The sequence below is a fragment of the Pseudorca crassidens genome, chromosome 6 (genome assembly GCF_039906515.1).
Source record: "Pseudorca crassidens isolate mPseCra1 chromosome 6, mPseCra1.hap1, whole genome shotgun sequence".
In the NCBI taxonomy this organism is placed as follows: domain Eukaryota; kingdom Metazoa; phylum Chordata; class Mammalia; order Artiodactyla; family Delphinidae; genus Pseudorca; species Pseudorca crassidens.
In genome coordinates, this window is record NC_090301.1 from 65450265 (window position 1) to 65467399 (window position 17135).

General features: G+C 35.4%; 1 protein-coding gene and 1 long non-coding RNA gene across 5 annotated transcripts in view; one reads left to right on the top strand and one right to left on the bottom strand.

Moving 5' to 3' along the window:
• Nucleotides 1–683: 683 nt before the first annotated feature.
• The window catches only part of LOC137226575 (uncharacterized), a 34087-nt gene continuing 17635 nt past the window's right edge, over nucleotides 684–17135 (bottom strand). Inside the window, exons 3-5 of one of the 4 annotated variants that reach the window (XR_010944408.1) lie at nucleotides 12464–12613; nucleotides 7034–7108; nucleotides 684–1296 (exon numbers count right to left, since the gene is read on the bottom strand). This is a non-coding gene — a long non-coding RNA (uncharacterized lncRNA). Of the gene's footprint in view, nucleotides 1297–5189; nucleotides 6006–7033; nucleotides 8678–12463; nucleotides 12614–17135 lie in introns of those variants that run through there. The other 3 variants (XR_010944409.1, XR_010944410.1, XR_010944411.1) reach the window with 3 other exon arrangements.
• Nucleotides 14786–17135, top strand: part of SCN9A (sodium voltage-gated channel alpha subunit 9) — an 86687-nt gene continuing 84337 nt past the window's right edge. Inside the window, exon 1 of the mRNA XM_067741676.1 lies at nucleotides 14786–15087. Within this exon, the coding sequence (XP_067597777.1) occupies nucleotides 14830–15087 (258 nt within the window). The 5' untranslated portion in view covers nucleotides 14786–14829. The remainder of the gene's footprint in view (nucleotides 15088–17135) is intronic.

Here is a 17135-nt window from a genome sequence, read left to right on the forward strand (position 1 = left end):
GACTCTCAACCACTGCGCCACCAGGGAAGCCCCAGAGATGATTTTTTTATTGTTTAGAAAAGCTGAGTGTGGAGAAGACGATCAGGCTAGGGACAAACCTAAAAAATGACAAAGACAGCTCCTGGACCATAGTAGGCACTTAACAGTCTTACAAAGAAAGAGTGCCAAGGCAGAGGACTTATCGGGGCTACAAGTCATAGTACAGACCACCCAACTCATCTTCCCTCCTTGACCAAAATCTTCCTTCCAGAGTCCAGGTCAGGTGCCTTTTCCATATATTCTCATTACTGTCATATGATAGATGGATTGCAATTGTTTGCCTTCCCATATTCCCCAATAGACTGTAGGTCCCAGAGGACAAGGACCAAGGCTGCCTATTTTGTATTTGTGTCCCCAGAACCTGGTATTGTGTCTGACACTTAGTAATCAGTTTAAAAATATTTGTTGAACAGTAAGTAAAATGGAATGGACATATTAAAGGAATATTAACATCATATGATTTCACACATGTAACAATTATTATTTGTGTAACCTATTGGGAGGTGATCTTAAAATCAGGATTACCTTCAGTTTGTCTTAATAATTTGACCAATAAGGAATTCGTAATATTTAGGTCTTCTTGCTTTAGTCTTTTGTAGCTTAATAAAGAAAAATCCCCAAAGCACATCCTGTTAATTCTGCTGACAGTTTATTGTGATGGCATTTAAAAATAAATTTTAATACAAATAATCATGTTGAAAATACTTTAACTGATGGCTGCTCATTTAAGATTCATTTTCTAATTTTCAGTTATTGAAGGCTCTTTCAAAATAAGGCTACTTTGAAAATAGTAATATTTATACAACAGTATGCACTAAGGTCTTCATGGACAGTGTTTTCTACATAACAGAGAAGAAAATTCCATCTTCTTTTTTTGAAACCTGAGAACAATTACCTTAATAATAAAACTCAAATGTTACAGGCTGAAATAAGTAAAAATTAAATAAGATTAAAGGAAATCTAGTTTGTATAATGATGGATTCAAGAAAATATATAAACTGGAATTCATTCATGCATTTTATTCTACATCGTCTTAAAATCCATGATATAGAATTATTATTGCTTTGTATAGTCATTCATTTTTGTAGAGTCAGTTTTTCTTTTTATATACACAGACACATACCCATTCCGATGTTCTTCATTTCTCTCTGTATTTCCACTCTTCTTCCCTTAGGATCTTTTCCTGCTGCCTAGGAACTTCCTTTAATGTTTAATGTATATTTTCATATGGTGATGAATTCTCTCAGTTTGTGTTTTCTGAAAAAAGTTTTTAAATTTCACATTCATCTTTTTAAACTTTCCATGAAGTACAATATACTTACAGAAAAGTACATATATCCTAAATATATAGTTCCATGAATTTCTCCAAACTGAACAAACCACTCAACCAGCAATGGGGTAAAAACACAGAACTGTTCACTCTAGAAGGATATTTTTATACCTTCTAATGTTCTGGATTGTCAGTGACCACGAGACTACAAAACCAAGTGGCACGTCTACTTTGTCCTAAGCACAATTACAGACTAAGGATACACTGCTCTCTAGGATCATATGATCTTAAAGATTCCTAGAGACACCTAATTCTAACAGTCAGTCAAGTGAAGCTATATATTTATGGGCTATAGTTCAATGATGACACATATTAGTTCATCTAACCCATCTTGTAAGGGAAGGCTCCTTAGTACCAGCTAGATGTGAGGAATTACTAGGATATGCACAAGATAAATCCACAATGAAGATAGGCAATTAAATGGTAAAGTATACTATATTTAGTGACTACTGATGACATTGTAAGAAATTATATAAAGTTCAAAGCAAATTGAGGAAATAGAGGATTGCATATAGATTCATAAAGGCTGTCTTAATTCTAGTCTCCTTACTGCCTACTTAAGTGAAAAATTTTTGCTTAATTTTTAAATTTCAGGTAACGAAACAAATAATATGGCCATCACCTAAATCCCTAAACATAATGGATTACAACCACTGGTTTTACTGAACCGTGACCTGGCAAAGAGGAAGATAAAGCAACAGAGGTAGAACAATTGACAATTTGAAAATTCGTACAATTTTCAAAAATGATAAACTGATAGGAAGTGTTAGAGGTTCTGCCCAAATTAGAGCTAAAATTATGTATTTATTTTGATCAAAATTAGATATATCAAGACAGCAAATTAAAAGATTAGTCAAAGGGTTTTTATAGACCTTTTATTGCATATTAAATGCAATGCCAAGCAGTATTTGAATATAACCCATGGTGCTTCCAGCCTGCACCTGAAGCTGGGAATCTTTAGTTATCTGAGGTCCCAGGCTAGAAGACTCCCTGGGATGTCATTTAAGCAAGATGTAGGATTCCCAAAGAGTAGCAATGTCATTATGATTAAATCTTAAGGATTTAAGATTTAAGTTCTGCCTATGTTTATTTTGGTACTGCTGTGCAGCCATAACGTCTGTCTTTCAGCAAAGCACACAGTAGCTGTGGTACACCTAGACAAATAATGATCAAGACAATTAGTCTTATATGCTCCCATAAAAAGGAAAGTATTACAAAGGAATGTCTTGTAAGGATCTTAGGTCCTTTTTGATAACTTCTAGGCTGTCTCAAAAGTAGGATGAGCACATATCGAAGTTTGCCCAGAACAGTCCCAATTTATGTCTTGGTGTCTGATGTGATGTAGCATTTATTCTTGACAAAAAATCTTGCTTCACAACATAAATGCCATGGTCATCCTGCCATGAATGGAATAAAATTTGTACAGCCAGGGCATATCTGTCTATTGCCTTCCTCCAGTGATGTTATCAGGTGTTCACATATCAGCAAAATGAACGTCTATTGAGAGGCCTTCTAATTACAATTCAGGGAGCAGCCAGGAATGGACTCAAACCTGGTTTAGTTACTGTTTTTTTCCCTATACTCTCCAGATTCAGTCCTCCAGCAGCTTTCACTTTCTTATCTAAATAGTAGAGCTACTGGATGATTAATGTACACTTCCTCTTATCTTTGAGTGTTTCAGCTTCATCTTCCTTGTCGCTGACAGATAGGATTTGTATGATCTAGGTATTCCTCTCATGTACTGCAGCTGGGTATAGGAAGGATCCAGGTGTTTCCTTTGGTGCCAAGATGTAGAGCAGAACTTCCAGACTCATCTGAAGTTCTGTAGTTCTGATAAAAGAGAGCTTATATCATAACAGTTCGTACTGGAAGTAAAGGTTGCCTCTCGCATCTCCTAATGATGACTTTCTCTTTTATCATGGGATTTTAGATTTTATGAGTAGAAAAATTGTAAAGGGGATGTCACTGAACATAGATGAGGGTTTTAAAATGCTATGGTGGCAACAGAGGACTTTCGTTATAAGAAATGGTTAATTAAGCGTATCCCTGACTATTATCAGGTGTTTAGAAGTCAGTAAAATGAGAATTTCTGAGTCAGATAGATTTCCTTCATCGCAGTGTTACCCCACAGTTTCTAAAGTAATACAGAAACCAAAAGAGAGCCTTTTATATCTTAACTGCATCATCATGACAGACATATAATAATGCATTAATATAACAACTTAAAAAATACTTGGTATGCTTAACACTACCGAGTGAGCTAAATTACCCTTATTCTAAAAGAAAACACATATGAATCCCTTATAGATGAATTTTTTAGCCTACTTAGTCATAATGATCTCAAGTATAATTAGGACTCAGACATTGTGACTCCAGTCTAATTCTATGTTTATAAGTTGTAAGCTTATTCCTTATCCAAGAGGGCACGTTTATAAAAATTACCCTCCCAAGCATAATAACTTAAAAATTGTTCAGCATTTCTAATGGATCTCCTGTTTATCAAAGCGATGCTGTTTTTTACTATGCAAAATATTTTTATGTATTAATTATAACCCATTTAAATTAAAGTAGCTCAGTTTTGTAGGTCTGTTATCACTTAGGTACATTGTAAATAATGGCAATGTATTTACTTGATAAAATAAAATTACCGATACATTGTTAACTTTACATAATATTAGTGTAATTTTACACCTGTGTTGTCTCTTTTTTTTTTAAATGAACTTTTTATCTTGGAATTGTTTTAGGTTTATGAAAAATTATGCAGGTAGTACAGAGTTCCCATGTACTCCATACCCAGTTTCCCCTATTAATAACAATTTACATTTTTATGGTATATATCTTGCAATTAATGAAACCATAGTGATACATTATTATTATTAAGTAATAATACTTTACTCAGATTGCCCTAGGTTTTCCCCACTGTCTTTTTTTCTCATCCAAGATCCTGCCCAGGATACCAGGATTACATTTAGCCATCATGTCTCCTTAGACATCTATAGGCTGTCACAGTTCCTCAGACTTGCCTTGTTTTTGATAACTGATGATTTGAAGGAGTACTGGTCAGGTATTTTGTAGAGTGTCCCTGACTTGGGGTTTTCTGATGTTTTTCTCATGATTAGGATCAAAGTTTTGAATTTTGGGGAGGACGACTATACAAGTAAAGCACCATTCTCATCATATATCAAGAGAACATATCATCAACATGAGTTATCACTGTTGATGTGAGGTATGATTTATTTTAAATTGCCCTTTAAAATGCTTGTGTATGGACTCCGTGGTGCCTTGAGAAGGCTTTAAAAATGAATGGTACTCGAGGGCTTCCCTGGTGGCGCGGTGGCTGGGGGTCCGCCTGCCGATGCAGGGGATACAGGTTCGTGCCCCGGTCCGGGAAGATCCCACATGCCGCGGAGCCTGCGAGTCCAGGGCCTGTGCTCCGCAGCGGGAGGGGCCGCAGCAGTGAGAGGCCCGCGTACCGCAAAAAAAAAAAAAAAAAAAATATGAATGGTACTCCAGCTAAAATTTTACCTGTGAGAAAATACCACTGTTTCCAGACAAGTGACATTTTCAAAGCAATTTTTCATTTGACAACAGTGAGATCAATATAACATCCTATTTTACTTTTTTTACATTTGCCCACTGTCTGAAATAATTTAGATTTGACCAAAGTTGATTCAGATTTTGGCAGATCTTCAAAATGGTTTATTGGATCTATTTTAATTTTATATAAATTTAAGTAAGCTATAGGTAAGAGACTCAGTGATGGAATATAAAACAGAGCCTGAGTTTATTATAGAATTATGAACATGTAATTATTCTCCTGTTCCTTGAAATGAGGAAATATCATATCTTTAATTGTCCAATCACAAAGAAATAAGAAATTCAAATATTACCTGATCTCTACAAGAAATGTTGAAACTTGTCAAATGAAACTAACTGCTAAAGTATTCCATAGGAAATATTTTAAGAGAATAATTCTAATTTTAAATATATATTACATGGGTAAGACAAAGTATGCTGATAATCATTACAAAAGCCCATTTCTTGTTACAAAATTATTTGGACATGATATACACATATCCTACATGAACCACAATAGAGTTGACACTCTGGCATTAATAAATCAATTGGGAACTGCCATTTAGAGTTCCAGTATTAGGCACCTGCCGTGGGGCTAAGGTAACAGAGGCCACTGGGACCTTTACCAGCATAAGATAATGGGCACAGACCACATTTTTTCCCTTTTCCACATTTAAGTAAAAACTGGTGTTGGGGTTCACTTCATTGATTTCTGGGAGATTCCCAGTTTGGACTGTAAACATCTAGGGGAACCCACACCCATCTCACTCTCAGAGATTATCCCTATGTGAGGAGCTTCATAGGACCCTGAGGACTAAAGGAATCCCCCAAAGCAGCTTTGTCATGGCTGCTGCTGATACATGACTACAAGAATACAGTTTTTGGAACAGTATGTTCAGAGCCATAGAAGGTACCCAGGGTCCCTAAAACTTTCTAGAGACTGATATTTCTTTGCTTGAAGGAAAGGATCATTCCTGTACTCTGTTCAGAGACTCCATTAATGATACTTAAATGCTTCTCAGAAGATGAACCAAGTGGTAGAATTCACTTCCTTTCGAGCCTGTACAGAAATACCACTTCAATTAAAAAAAAGAAAAAATATCTTAATGATAACTCTTGAACCACATAATTTCATCTAAATAAAAAATTATCTCACAAATGTTGATATAAAGTTCAAGGCAGCAAAGGCAAAATAATGGGAATTTACTTAGACAAAGGAAACTCAGCAGCCGTCTAAATCTCTGAGCAATGAAGATTCATTCTGGGGATATTTGTAGTGTTTAACATTATGTTTTACAAAGTAACTGGTTCTGTTGTAAATGCTTCAGTGTCTTTTAGGCTCAGATAGGTTGCATAACTTGGATATACAAGATCACATAACTAGTAACTAGTAAACCCAGGATTCAAACTCTAGGATTTCTGGCTCCTGAACCTGCACTTGAATCATGTCTCTAAATCAAATCTCTGCTTGTGTTATACATATATGTGAACTATGTTTCTTGTTTAAAAGGCTAATAAATTTCTATAAATTGAAATATCCTCAAGTTTATTGTAATTAGTAGATCTTAATTACAAATGTATGATGTAAATGACCAAAGCGAGGAATTCAAATGGAAACATGAGACAAGTTAATAATATTAACGGCACCATATATGGTTACTATGTGTAAAATTCTCCTAAACACTTTATATACACTTAACCATGCCAACCCTAACCACTCTTGGAGGCAGTGATTATTAACGCCATTTTCAAACTAGGAAACTGAGGCTCAGAGAAATTAAGTCATCTGTAAAGGGTCAATACGTATAAAATGTGGAACATGGATTGTGATGGGAAAGGTCAAGATGATGACTGATCTGTGAGCTACTGAAACCAGTTTGAGTTTTTCTGTATTGAATACAAGTGCACTTCATGGTATATATTATGAAGGATTTTGTCCATTTTACATTTTTGGAAATTGAGCCATATTTTCAATGTCTTGCAGAAACTCAAATTTGAAGAGAAACTGGAGAAACTTACGTAAAATGAAAAAAAAATTTTAAAGTGTGTACATTCCTAAATATTTAGCATTCATAAATTAATACATACCTTTAGTTCTTAAGCTGATAAACATGTTTCTTTTAATATCTTTGTCTTTTTTTTTTGCAGCGCTGTCATTTATTCCTAAAAGTTGAAAGATCAGCTTTTTTTAAATTGAGGAATAATTGACATATAACATTATATTAATTTCAGGTGTACAACATAATAATTTGATATTTGGGGTTCCTGTCTTAATAGAGATGAAGTAATAGGACATGAATGATGCTTAAAATGTTGAGAATTAAAAATAAAAATTAATATGGTGAAGAACTTGCTTTGTTTTTTTGTTGTCTTGGACTTTGTAGCCGGAAGGGAGCTAAGGGACCAAGGGTATTTTTGTTAGTCTCTCTCCCTTTTACCCTATTACACTCTCCTTTCCTGTTTGTTTATCATCTTCCTTCTCTCGTTCAACCTTTTTCATTTCCTCCTTTTTTCCCCTCATTCCAAATCTTCTTTCTTTAACTGAGCATAATATAGATTCAGAGTTCAAAAAATGTGTTGTTTTTATTGAATGGAATTTATGTTTATCTTTTCAATTTTAAAATGGAGACTTTAAACTGTCATATTTTACATTCCTACTGCATACTCTTCAAATAAAACAAAATCCAAAACTTTTGTGTGCTTTTAATTGCATTTGATTTATCTTATTGAATAATAAAACCTGGTCATTAATTTATATGTATTCATCTGCTGTTTTTGATTTAGTGCATTTGTTGCTTTAAAAATGGTTCTTAAAAGGGGAATCACATCAATATTTTATGCTTTTTTAAAGTAGATAAACTTAAACCCTCCCTCAAAAATTTTATTTCAGCATTACTTGGATAAGCCCTGGCAGCTGTAGTTTTTAAGTTATGCAGATGATACTTTTATACACCCAGGTTGGGAACCAAAACAGAGTATACCTTCATTCTGACATACATTTTTTGGCAGCAATAGGGGAAAATGACACTTAGCTGCCTTTTTTTTTTTTGGCTGCATTGGGTCTTTGTTGCTGTGTGCGGGCTCTCTCTAGTTGCAGCGAGAGGGGCTACTCTTGGTTGCGGCACGTGGGCTTCTCATTGCGGTGGCTTCTCTTGTTGTGGAGCATGGGCTGTAGGCGTGCGGGCTTCAGTAGTTGTGGCACGTGGGCTCAGTAGTTGTGGCGCGTGGGCTCTAGAGTGCAGGCTCAGTAGTTGCGGCTCCAGGGCTTAGCTGCTCTGCGACATGTGGGATCTTCCTGAAACAGGGATCGAACCCGTGTCCCTTGCATCGGCAGGCAGATTCTTAACCACTGCACCACCAGGGAAGTCCTTAGCTGCCTTTTCACTGTTACCTAAGTGAAAAGAGCTTTTAAAATAGTAGTATTTAAGAAAATAGTAGGGAATAAGACTCATTAATTTTATAATATGGGTTCTTGATATTGTTTAACATGATGCCAGTATCCATACCTAGTTATGGAAGAATTGGTGTGAGATTCAATGAAAATTGATACCATTGGAAATCATACATTCAGCAAGCCAACCATAGGTGTCACCTAATAAAGCTTTCTGTATTCATCTAAGCAAAGAAAGTAGAAGAGACATTCCTTACCCTGTGGGAGTTTGCAGTGTGACACCTTGGTCCCTTGAAAGGAAGATATTAATAAAATAAATTTCAGATTGTCTCCAGTTTACCCTAAAGAGAACAAAACAATGGATCTAATATGTGGATTTTTTTCAAAATCTTGTCTTTCTTATTGGAATTCTAAATTTTCATTAGAATCGACCTTTTTAATTGAACCTCTTTTGTATTTTTCAGCCTGATGACTCTTGATTAATTTTCTTCTATCTTTTTAAAATTATTATTTTCTCTTTTCCGTTTGCTGCTCCCTCTTTTGGAAGCTCAAATGAGACTGATGTTGGGACTCCCTGGATTATTCTATATCTCCTGAATTTTATTTTGAGCTTTCCTTTGCTCTTTTGCACTACTTTTTAGGAGAATTTTTTGACACAAATCCAAAGTATACAACTCCATTAATTTTTACATATGTACGTACCCATGTGACCATCACACAGATCAAGATACAGAACATTTCCACACCTTAGAATGCTCACTTATGCCCCTTCCTGGTAAACTACCCTTGAAAGGTAACTAAAATTCTGACTTCTAGTTCTTTTCAGCAAACATTCTATTGAAATTTTTATTTTGACCATCATGCCTCTAATTATTAGGAATTTTTGTTGTTTTGATACCTCTTTTTTTTTTTTTTGGCAGCCTATTCTTTTCTGTAATAGATTCTCTATCCTCTCAGGTTTCTCTGGGAATACTAATTTTAAACTCTTAATATGCCCCTATGTTTGCTTTTTCCTTTCTTCTAGAGTTAGGAGTTTGGTCTGTTCGTCTTAGTCCTTCAGTTTCATGTTTGGTAGTCTTTGATTACCAATTTATCCTTAATTATCTATTAATAGTTATAAATGAAAGGCTATGCTGTTGTTGGTCAGGATTTCTCCTGCCTTTATGTAGGCCTGTTTTCCAAACAAATACTCCCTTGAAAGAGAGGGATGACGGCAAGCTCTCTGTGTGTGTCTGGTGTGTTGATAGGCTGGCTTCCTTTTAGGACGTATGGGCAAGAAGAAGAGTCCACCTTTCCCCAGTCTCCACTCTGCTTTCAGCTAAAATGGAAATGGACACCCTAGGGGTCTTATCTCAGTTAATTCAGAGATTAACTTTTTGGTTTTAGCCTGGGGATAAATTCTGCTGCTTTATACTTGAATATAGAGGGAGTAGTGGGAAATGTGACCTGCAAGTTGTTAAATCGACAATCCCTGGGCTAGTCAGCTTGTTTTCTGACATACTTGCCCTGTGTGCCAACTCTGTGACTTCTGTGCTGGGAAGAAGTGTTTCTTTCTCTGTTCTGACATTCTCAGATGAGTGTTTTAGGCTGTGCCTTCTGCTCTGATCTCTTCACTGGGGTAACCCCATCTGCTATCTCTTCTTCAGATTTGTGAAAGCTGTTTAGTGTCTTTTTTGGTGTTCAATGATGTCATGAAACTGTTCCCTACTGTGCATCTTTGTTTTCAGTGCAGTGGGAATTTGGAAGCCAAGGGGTGGTAAACACATGGGTCAAAACCATTGTCATGAACTGGAAGCTGACATTGCTTTGACTGGAAAAGATGTATGAGATAAAAATAGGTAGATGATAGACACAGAGAGAGAGAGAGAGAGAGAGAGAGAGAGAGGGAGAGAGAAATGCATACATACATAGATAATAGCTAGAAAATAAGAGTTCAGAATAAATATTTTCATACCTATTATAAATGTAAGAAATCCTAGATACAAGGATAATACCTTCAGTTTTTATTTTCAGAAGTTAAGTATCTTCTATTATGAGATTAATGGTAGGTCGGCAAAATAGTCATGAGAACACAAAAATATTGTCTTCATGTGCAATATTGTGATCTTACTCTGAAGAAGACGCAGTCATAGTGATATTAATAAGTGGAAACATAGTAATTTTCAGAATTGTAAACTAAACATGGAAAGAATAAACAGAGGCTGATTTCATTAAATATATTAAATCCGGTCAAATAAATTTAAGTGCTTCTTTTTAAAGTACCTTTTTTTGGATAAAAAAGCATGACATTTTTACTGTTAAAATTTGAAAAATAAGTATAAATAAATTAATAAAAATAACTCATAAGCCCTCAGCTAGGAATGACCTTCATTAAATATATAGTGAATTTAATTTCAGAGTTTCTTTCTATACATTTTTAAAAATTAAGATGAATATAAATATATGTTTGTGTACATGTACCCTGTATTCTATTAATTATCCTTTATAAGATTTTTTAAATTTATTAAATAGTCTTTAAAAGCACTCTTGAAATGCCACTCAGTTTTTCATTGTATGTTTATTTTCATTTAATGAAACCCTGACTGTTAGACTTTTGGATTGATTACAATTTTTCAATATTATAAAAACATTGCAGTAAACATCTTCATAAATGTTTGAGGACATCTGAGATTATTGCTTTTGGTTACATTCCTGGAAGGGAGGTTATTTGGCCATAAAAATGAATCAACATATTTGAGGCTTTTGATAGATATTGCAAAATTACCCTCAAAATTTGGTACACATTATTTTTTCCCATCATCCCGACAGGAGGCAGTGATCTCCCCTCTACCTTCCAAACTACAGGATGATTATGGAATCTGACCGGAGTCTCTTCAACTTAACTTTTCAAGGCCCTGACGTTAAGCAGGTGCTTAGTGTCTTCCTTCAATTTAGCCTGAGGAAAATATGTCCCAGTGGTACCACTGACTTGAATCACCCACCATCCCTGCTATTTCCATATACTATAGTGACTCAGAAACTGTATATTGAGAATGTGCATGAGCAAGGAGAAGAAAAAGAGGGAAAAAGAGAATAAGAATATTGAAAGAGTGGAGCTGGTGACTGGACATCTGAGTTCATGACATCTACTTACCTGAATTTCTGTCAAATAATTCTTGAAAGAGGTGACACCTTCATTTGAATGTAAGATGTACAAAAATACCAGTTCTTCAGCCATCTCTTCCCGCAGGAGACCATGTATGTGTACACTGAAAGTCAGTTGACACAAGTAACCCCTCCTCGCCTTTGTGATTTCCAAAAGTGTTGAGGAATCTCCTAAGCCCAAGTGGCAACTACACTCACCGCCTTGCTTCTCAGATTGATTTGTGACCACAGTTTTAAAACCTGTACCAGGCTTGGCCTTCAAGGGCTAGAACTAGACCTTAGCTTCTCCTGAATTAATCTTACACCAAGAGCAATCCCATGTTTATACTGAGACTACAGAGACTTATACAGTGAATGGTGTTGAGTATGTGCATTTGTTTCCATTTTCCTAAACCTCTCTTCTCAGCTCAGGGCAATTTTCACAGATTTCATGATTCAATTTTTTTAGAAAGCATTTATAATAATTTTATTGAGGTGTAGCTCACATACCATAAAAATCATCCTTTAAAGTGCAAAGTCAGTAGTTTATAGCATATTCACAGAGTTGTGCAATCATTGCCATTATCTAATTTTAGAACTTTTTATCACCTCCCCAAGAAACTTCATTCCTATTAACCATTAACCCCATAACCATTAATGATCTCTCCTCACTACCCCCTCCCCCCAGCGTCTGGCAATAGCAATGTACTTTTTGTCTCTGAGGGTATGCCTGTTCTGGGCATTTCATACAGATGGAATCATCCAGTATGTGACCTTTTGGGTCTGGCCACCTTCACGGGGTTTTCAGAGTTCATCCATGTTGTAACATGTATCTGTATTTTATTTATTTTTATTGTCGTATTCCGTTGTGTGGATACGCCCCATTTTGTCAGGCGACAGACATTTGGATTGTTTCCACTTTTTGGCTATTAAGAGTAATGCTGCTATGAACACTCAGGTACAAGTTTGGCGGGGACATGTTTTCAATTCTATTGAGTACTTACCTAGTAGTGGAATGCTGAGTCATGATTCATTCTTTCATGAGTCACTCTATCCTGCTTTTGAATGTGCACATGCAGTGTCCCTTATTTTTCACTACATTCTTCGAAATTCTTCTCAACTTTCGTTTCCATCAAAATATATACCTCTTCTTACTGGTTTGAATTTATAGAAATAACAGAATAAATAATCTTAGTCAAATACTTTAAAACCCAGGGCAAACCAGCAGACACATAGTCAATTAACTATATGAATTTTGTTCAAAAGCAACAATTTTAGCTGCTTGTGGCCAGCAGAATGGACTGACTTTGCTCTTCTTTTTCATAATTATAAAATTCCATAATTCTGAACCCATAGGTAGAGATGTGTTCTTATTTCCAAATATGCCATTGCATGGCTTTCAGCAAATTTTCTCCCATGAACTATTGCTATATAGCTGCTATTTATAAGATGTTTTGAGTTCTCCATGTTTGGAGAGGCTCCTAAAAGAGTCCTGGAATTTATGTCAGTAATGTTTGAAATTTTGTACTTAAATCGCAGGAACTCGCCACTTCCTATTACCTATGGTACCCTCTCTCCTGGCACATGCCTATATCTCTTTCTCTGTGTCTACATCAGGGTATAAAGGAAGGCTGTGAGTTATTTAAGCTGATTGTATTCTCCTGTAGTATGGCCAAATCAGGCTTGTCTTTGCTATATGATTTGGTATGATTGGTATTCCTTTTTAGAATGTAAGGTCCTTAATGACAAAAACTGTGTTTTCTCCTTACTCTCACAGCTTTAAATATCTGATATAGGAACATGCCCAGATTAACTATTTGGTAAAAACATTTTAAATGAATATGGGTTAGCAGATTTAAAAAGAAATATGTTGATACATACCATGGCAAAAACCAGACTCATTTATGTGATAAAAACATAAAAATGCATTTTTTCAGAAAAGCTAAATTTGCATTATAATCCTTTCTATAATTTTACATTGCAAAATGAGTTTCTGTTGTTTTTAAGCTGGTTTTCCACCTTAAAAAAATACATAGATTTCTGATAAGGGTTATTCTTATACCATACCCAAATAACTAAGGGGAAAAGTCATCCATTTTGCTCTAAACATAATTGAAGTAAATTTTGTTTGACATGGGAATAGGAGAAATCTGTTAAAGAATAATTAGTTTCAGCTTCTTTTCACTACTTTTTCTGAATCTATATAACCTGTGTTGTCACTATTGTGATTTGCTTAATTTTTATGTTTCGCATTGGAAAATAAAAGAACAGACCGTGGCTTCTCTTAGCTTATCCTCCCTCTGTGTGTCATGATATCACTTAATATACAACCTTTCAAGTTGTTCACAGTGGGTTGACATACTAGAAGTTGGTGTGTCCCAACTCTCAGGCAATCCTAATGCAGAAGGACTCATTTTTATTTTCCAGTGGAGGAATTATGAAGTTATCTTGACTCATTGAAATAATAAGTCTCTTATTTTTAAAATAGGAAGTTATTTTTTATGCTCTTTTATTTAGAACATTCCAAAATAATTATATATAGAAGTTTGCATTTTTTATTTTTCTTTCCTGTAGTTCTTGTAATGTTTTGTATACACATGTAAGTTAATTAGGGAAGTCATAATTTGAATGCCTATTATAGTGTTTTCACTTTTTAAATTGAATCTATCCCAAACCTTTCCCAAATTCCTTTTATCTTCTTTGTTCTTCTGAAACATTTGCCTAAATTGTTTTTAATTCAAAATGGAAATATATTTTTTTCGGATTCATAAAGGTATATGTATTTATTGTAAGAAAATCTAAATGTGTAAAATAGAGTAAAACAATCTTCCACCACCTCACTTCACAGAGATGAGTTTCCTCAAGAAAGAGAAGCAGAGGGTGTGAGTATATTAATGAGATGTCAGACAGAAGAGGATCAGGTGACGAGAGAGGCAAGAAGGGAACCTGGAGAGTGGTGCTGTCAGAAGCACTGTCATAAAGATTTTTAAACAAGGAAAGTTGAATTGAATTGCACTAAGAGTAAATACAGATGAAAAATAAAGGGAATTAAACATATTTTTCATTAAGTTATCACTTTAAGATCTGTGAAGTGTTAAGTTCAAATTCTTAAATAAAGATCATTAGAGAGCATGGAAAATAAGTCATGTACGTAGTAGTCACTTAATAAGTGCTCATTCAACATGATGATAATTCTGTGAACACAGTGCTTCTTGTAGTTGAAACCAAAATCTGTTTTATTATTACTATTACTATTATTATTTTTTTCAAGTGCCGTCCCTGGCTGGCAACCACTTAAGGCTTTGTTTGTTTCTACTTAGGCCTCTTATGTAAGGAGCTGAAGGGGAAATAAAATATACAGGATGAAAAGATGGCAATGTTGCCTCCCCCAGGACCTCAGAGCTTTGTCTACTTCACAAAACAGTCTCTTGCCCTCATTGAACAACGTATTGCTGAAGGAAAAACAAAGGAACCCAAAGAAGAAAAGAAAGACGATGACGAAGAAGGGCCAAAGCCAAGCAGTGACTTGGAAGCCGGCAAACAGCTGCCCTTCATCTATGGGGACATCCCTCAGGGCATGGTTTCGGAGCCCCTGGAGGACCTGGACCCTTACTATGCAGACAAAAAAGTGAGTTTATTGTGCCTGCAATGGCGTGGTCTCTGTTTACCTCTTTTGTACAGAAAGATATTTTAAATTGAGATTAAGTGGAATTTGGTGAAAAGCCACGTCATGACAAAAATGTTTAGTTAAATACATATGTAGGCTCTTTCAGAATATGTACTTTTACTAATATTTCATCAAAACTGGTTCTGTCACTGGCATACTATTTCGATTTTTTTTTAATTTAATATCGTTCAGTATAATGTTCTGCCTTTTGGGACATAACATAAGTGCATCCTGGTAGGAACAAAATAATTGTCAGTTTGAGAAGTAAGACCTGGGGATATGTCCAGAATGCATTTGCATGGAGGTGACAGGTGAATCCATGGGAATATATAAAATCACTCAACTAATAATGGGATTTAGAGAGCCACTCATTTAGGGGGTTGGAGAGAAAGAGTCTGAGATGGTCAGAGAGGCAAGACATAATAAATCAGAAAGTTTTCCATTATTCAAAAAAAAAAAAGGGAAGAGAATATCTCATAAAATTATCCAGAAAGTTGAGGCTGGAGAAAGGCTATTGGAATGAACAAGGAGGATGAGTTGGTAACTTTTTGGAAGCAGTTTGTGTTAGGTGATGGAAATAAAAGCAAGATAGTGGTGGATAGCAAGTAAAAAGAGGAAGTGGGTGGCAGTCGATGCATACTGAAAAATTTGAGAAATTTCCACCAGAAAGATGGTCACTTGAGGCAATGAATAAATTGAAAACCTTTTCAATGTAGGGTATAAATAGCACGTTTGAAAGTGGAGAAAAATTATTCTCAGAGAAAAATAGAGGGTCGAGTAAGTAGCCAGTTGCTGATGTTAACAGACAAGGGATAAACCACAGGTCAGCTTGTATTTGCATTAGAAAAATGGAGTGAAGCCTTACTGTGTGAGCCCTGAAGCGCAAATAGGAGGATGAATTTGAGTCCTGATATGTTGAAGTAAAGGTAGGCACATCTGAGGAAATGCATGTTAAATCATATCAATATTTTCCATACTACAGGAGTGGAAATTGTCCTTTGCGAGTCAATCTTGAGAGCAGCAGAGCTGAGAAGGTGTTGATTGCATTAAGGGGAGAGTTTGAAACACTGCTACAAAGGTTATTCTACCAAGAAAATGAGAAGGGGATTACAGTCATTTCTGAGACAGTAGCAGATACAACCAGATTGAACTTGACAAAGAGGAGACAGTAAAGGATTAGATCAGCAGGTTCCATAACTTTCTCCAACAATGCTTTGCTGCATGGCAACTGCAGAGTTATCTTTAAGAGGTCAAGAAAGGCAGGATAAAGTCCATTAAAAAGAACTATTTTGACTTAAGATGTAAATAAAAGAGATTATTTATTGATAACACATCTAGCAAATAAAATAAAGGGCACTGAAATGTCTTAAGAAATAGAAATAGAAAATGTGATGAAGTTAATTTTGATGGTAGAAACACATCTTCTTTGGGATAGTTGCTCTGAATAGCAATATGTAATATTTTGCTTCACATTAAAGCCAGCATCTCAGCAAGCTGACAGCACAGAAGGAGAAAGCAGAATACCTGAGAAGCCTTTGAGATACTACCCAGCATTCCAATTAACCAATCAGTATTCTGACACAGGAAGGAAGAATGTTAACATGTATTCTGGATCTCTGCGTCAGGCACTAGACTTTTTATACAAATTAACACACATATTTACTATAACTTGGTAAGACAGGAAGTAACAAAGGACCTGGGGAAAATAAGTAACTTACAAAATGCTACATGCTAGTAAGTTTTGTCACAAATTTTTTAGTTCAAGTTGATTTGACTCCCTACTGAAATATTCTGTTGTGTAACATCTCTTAGTTTAATTTCTGTTGTATAGCAATCACCATGCTCACAGCTTTACAAAAATGAATGGAAGAATGAATGGGTAAATAATGAAACCGGCAATATAGAAAGTACTTTCTCATTTTACTTACTACTTCATCCTGAAAAATGCCTGGCTTTTCATGGATACCTCCTGCATTTCCCATTTCTCAAGGGGGCCTGGATGTTACTTA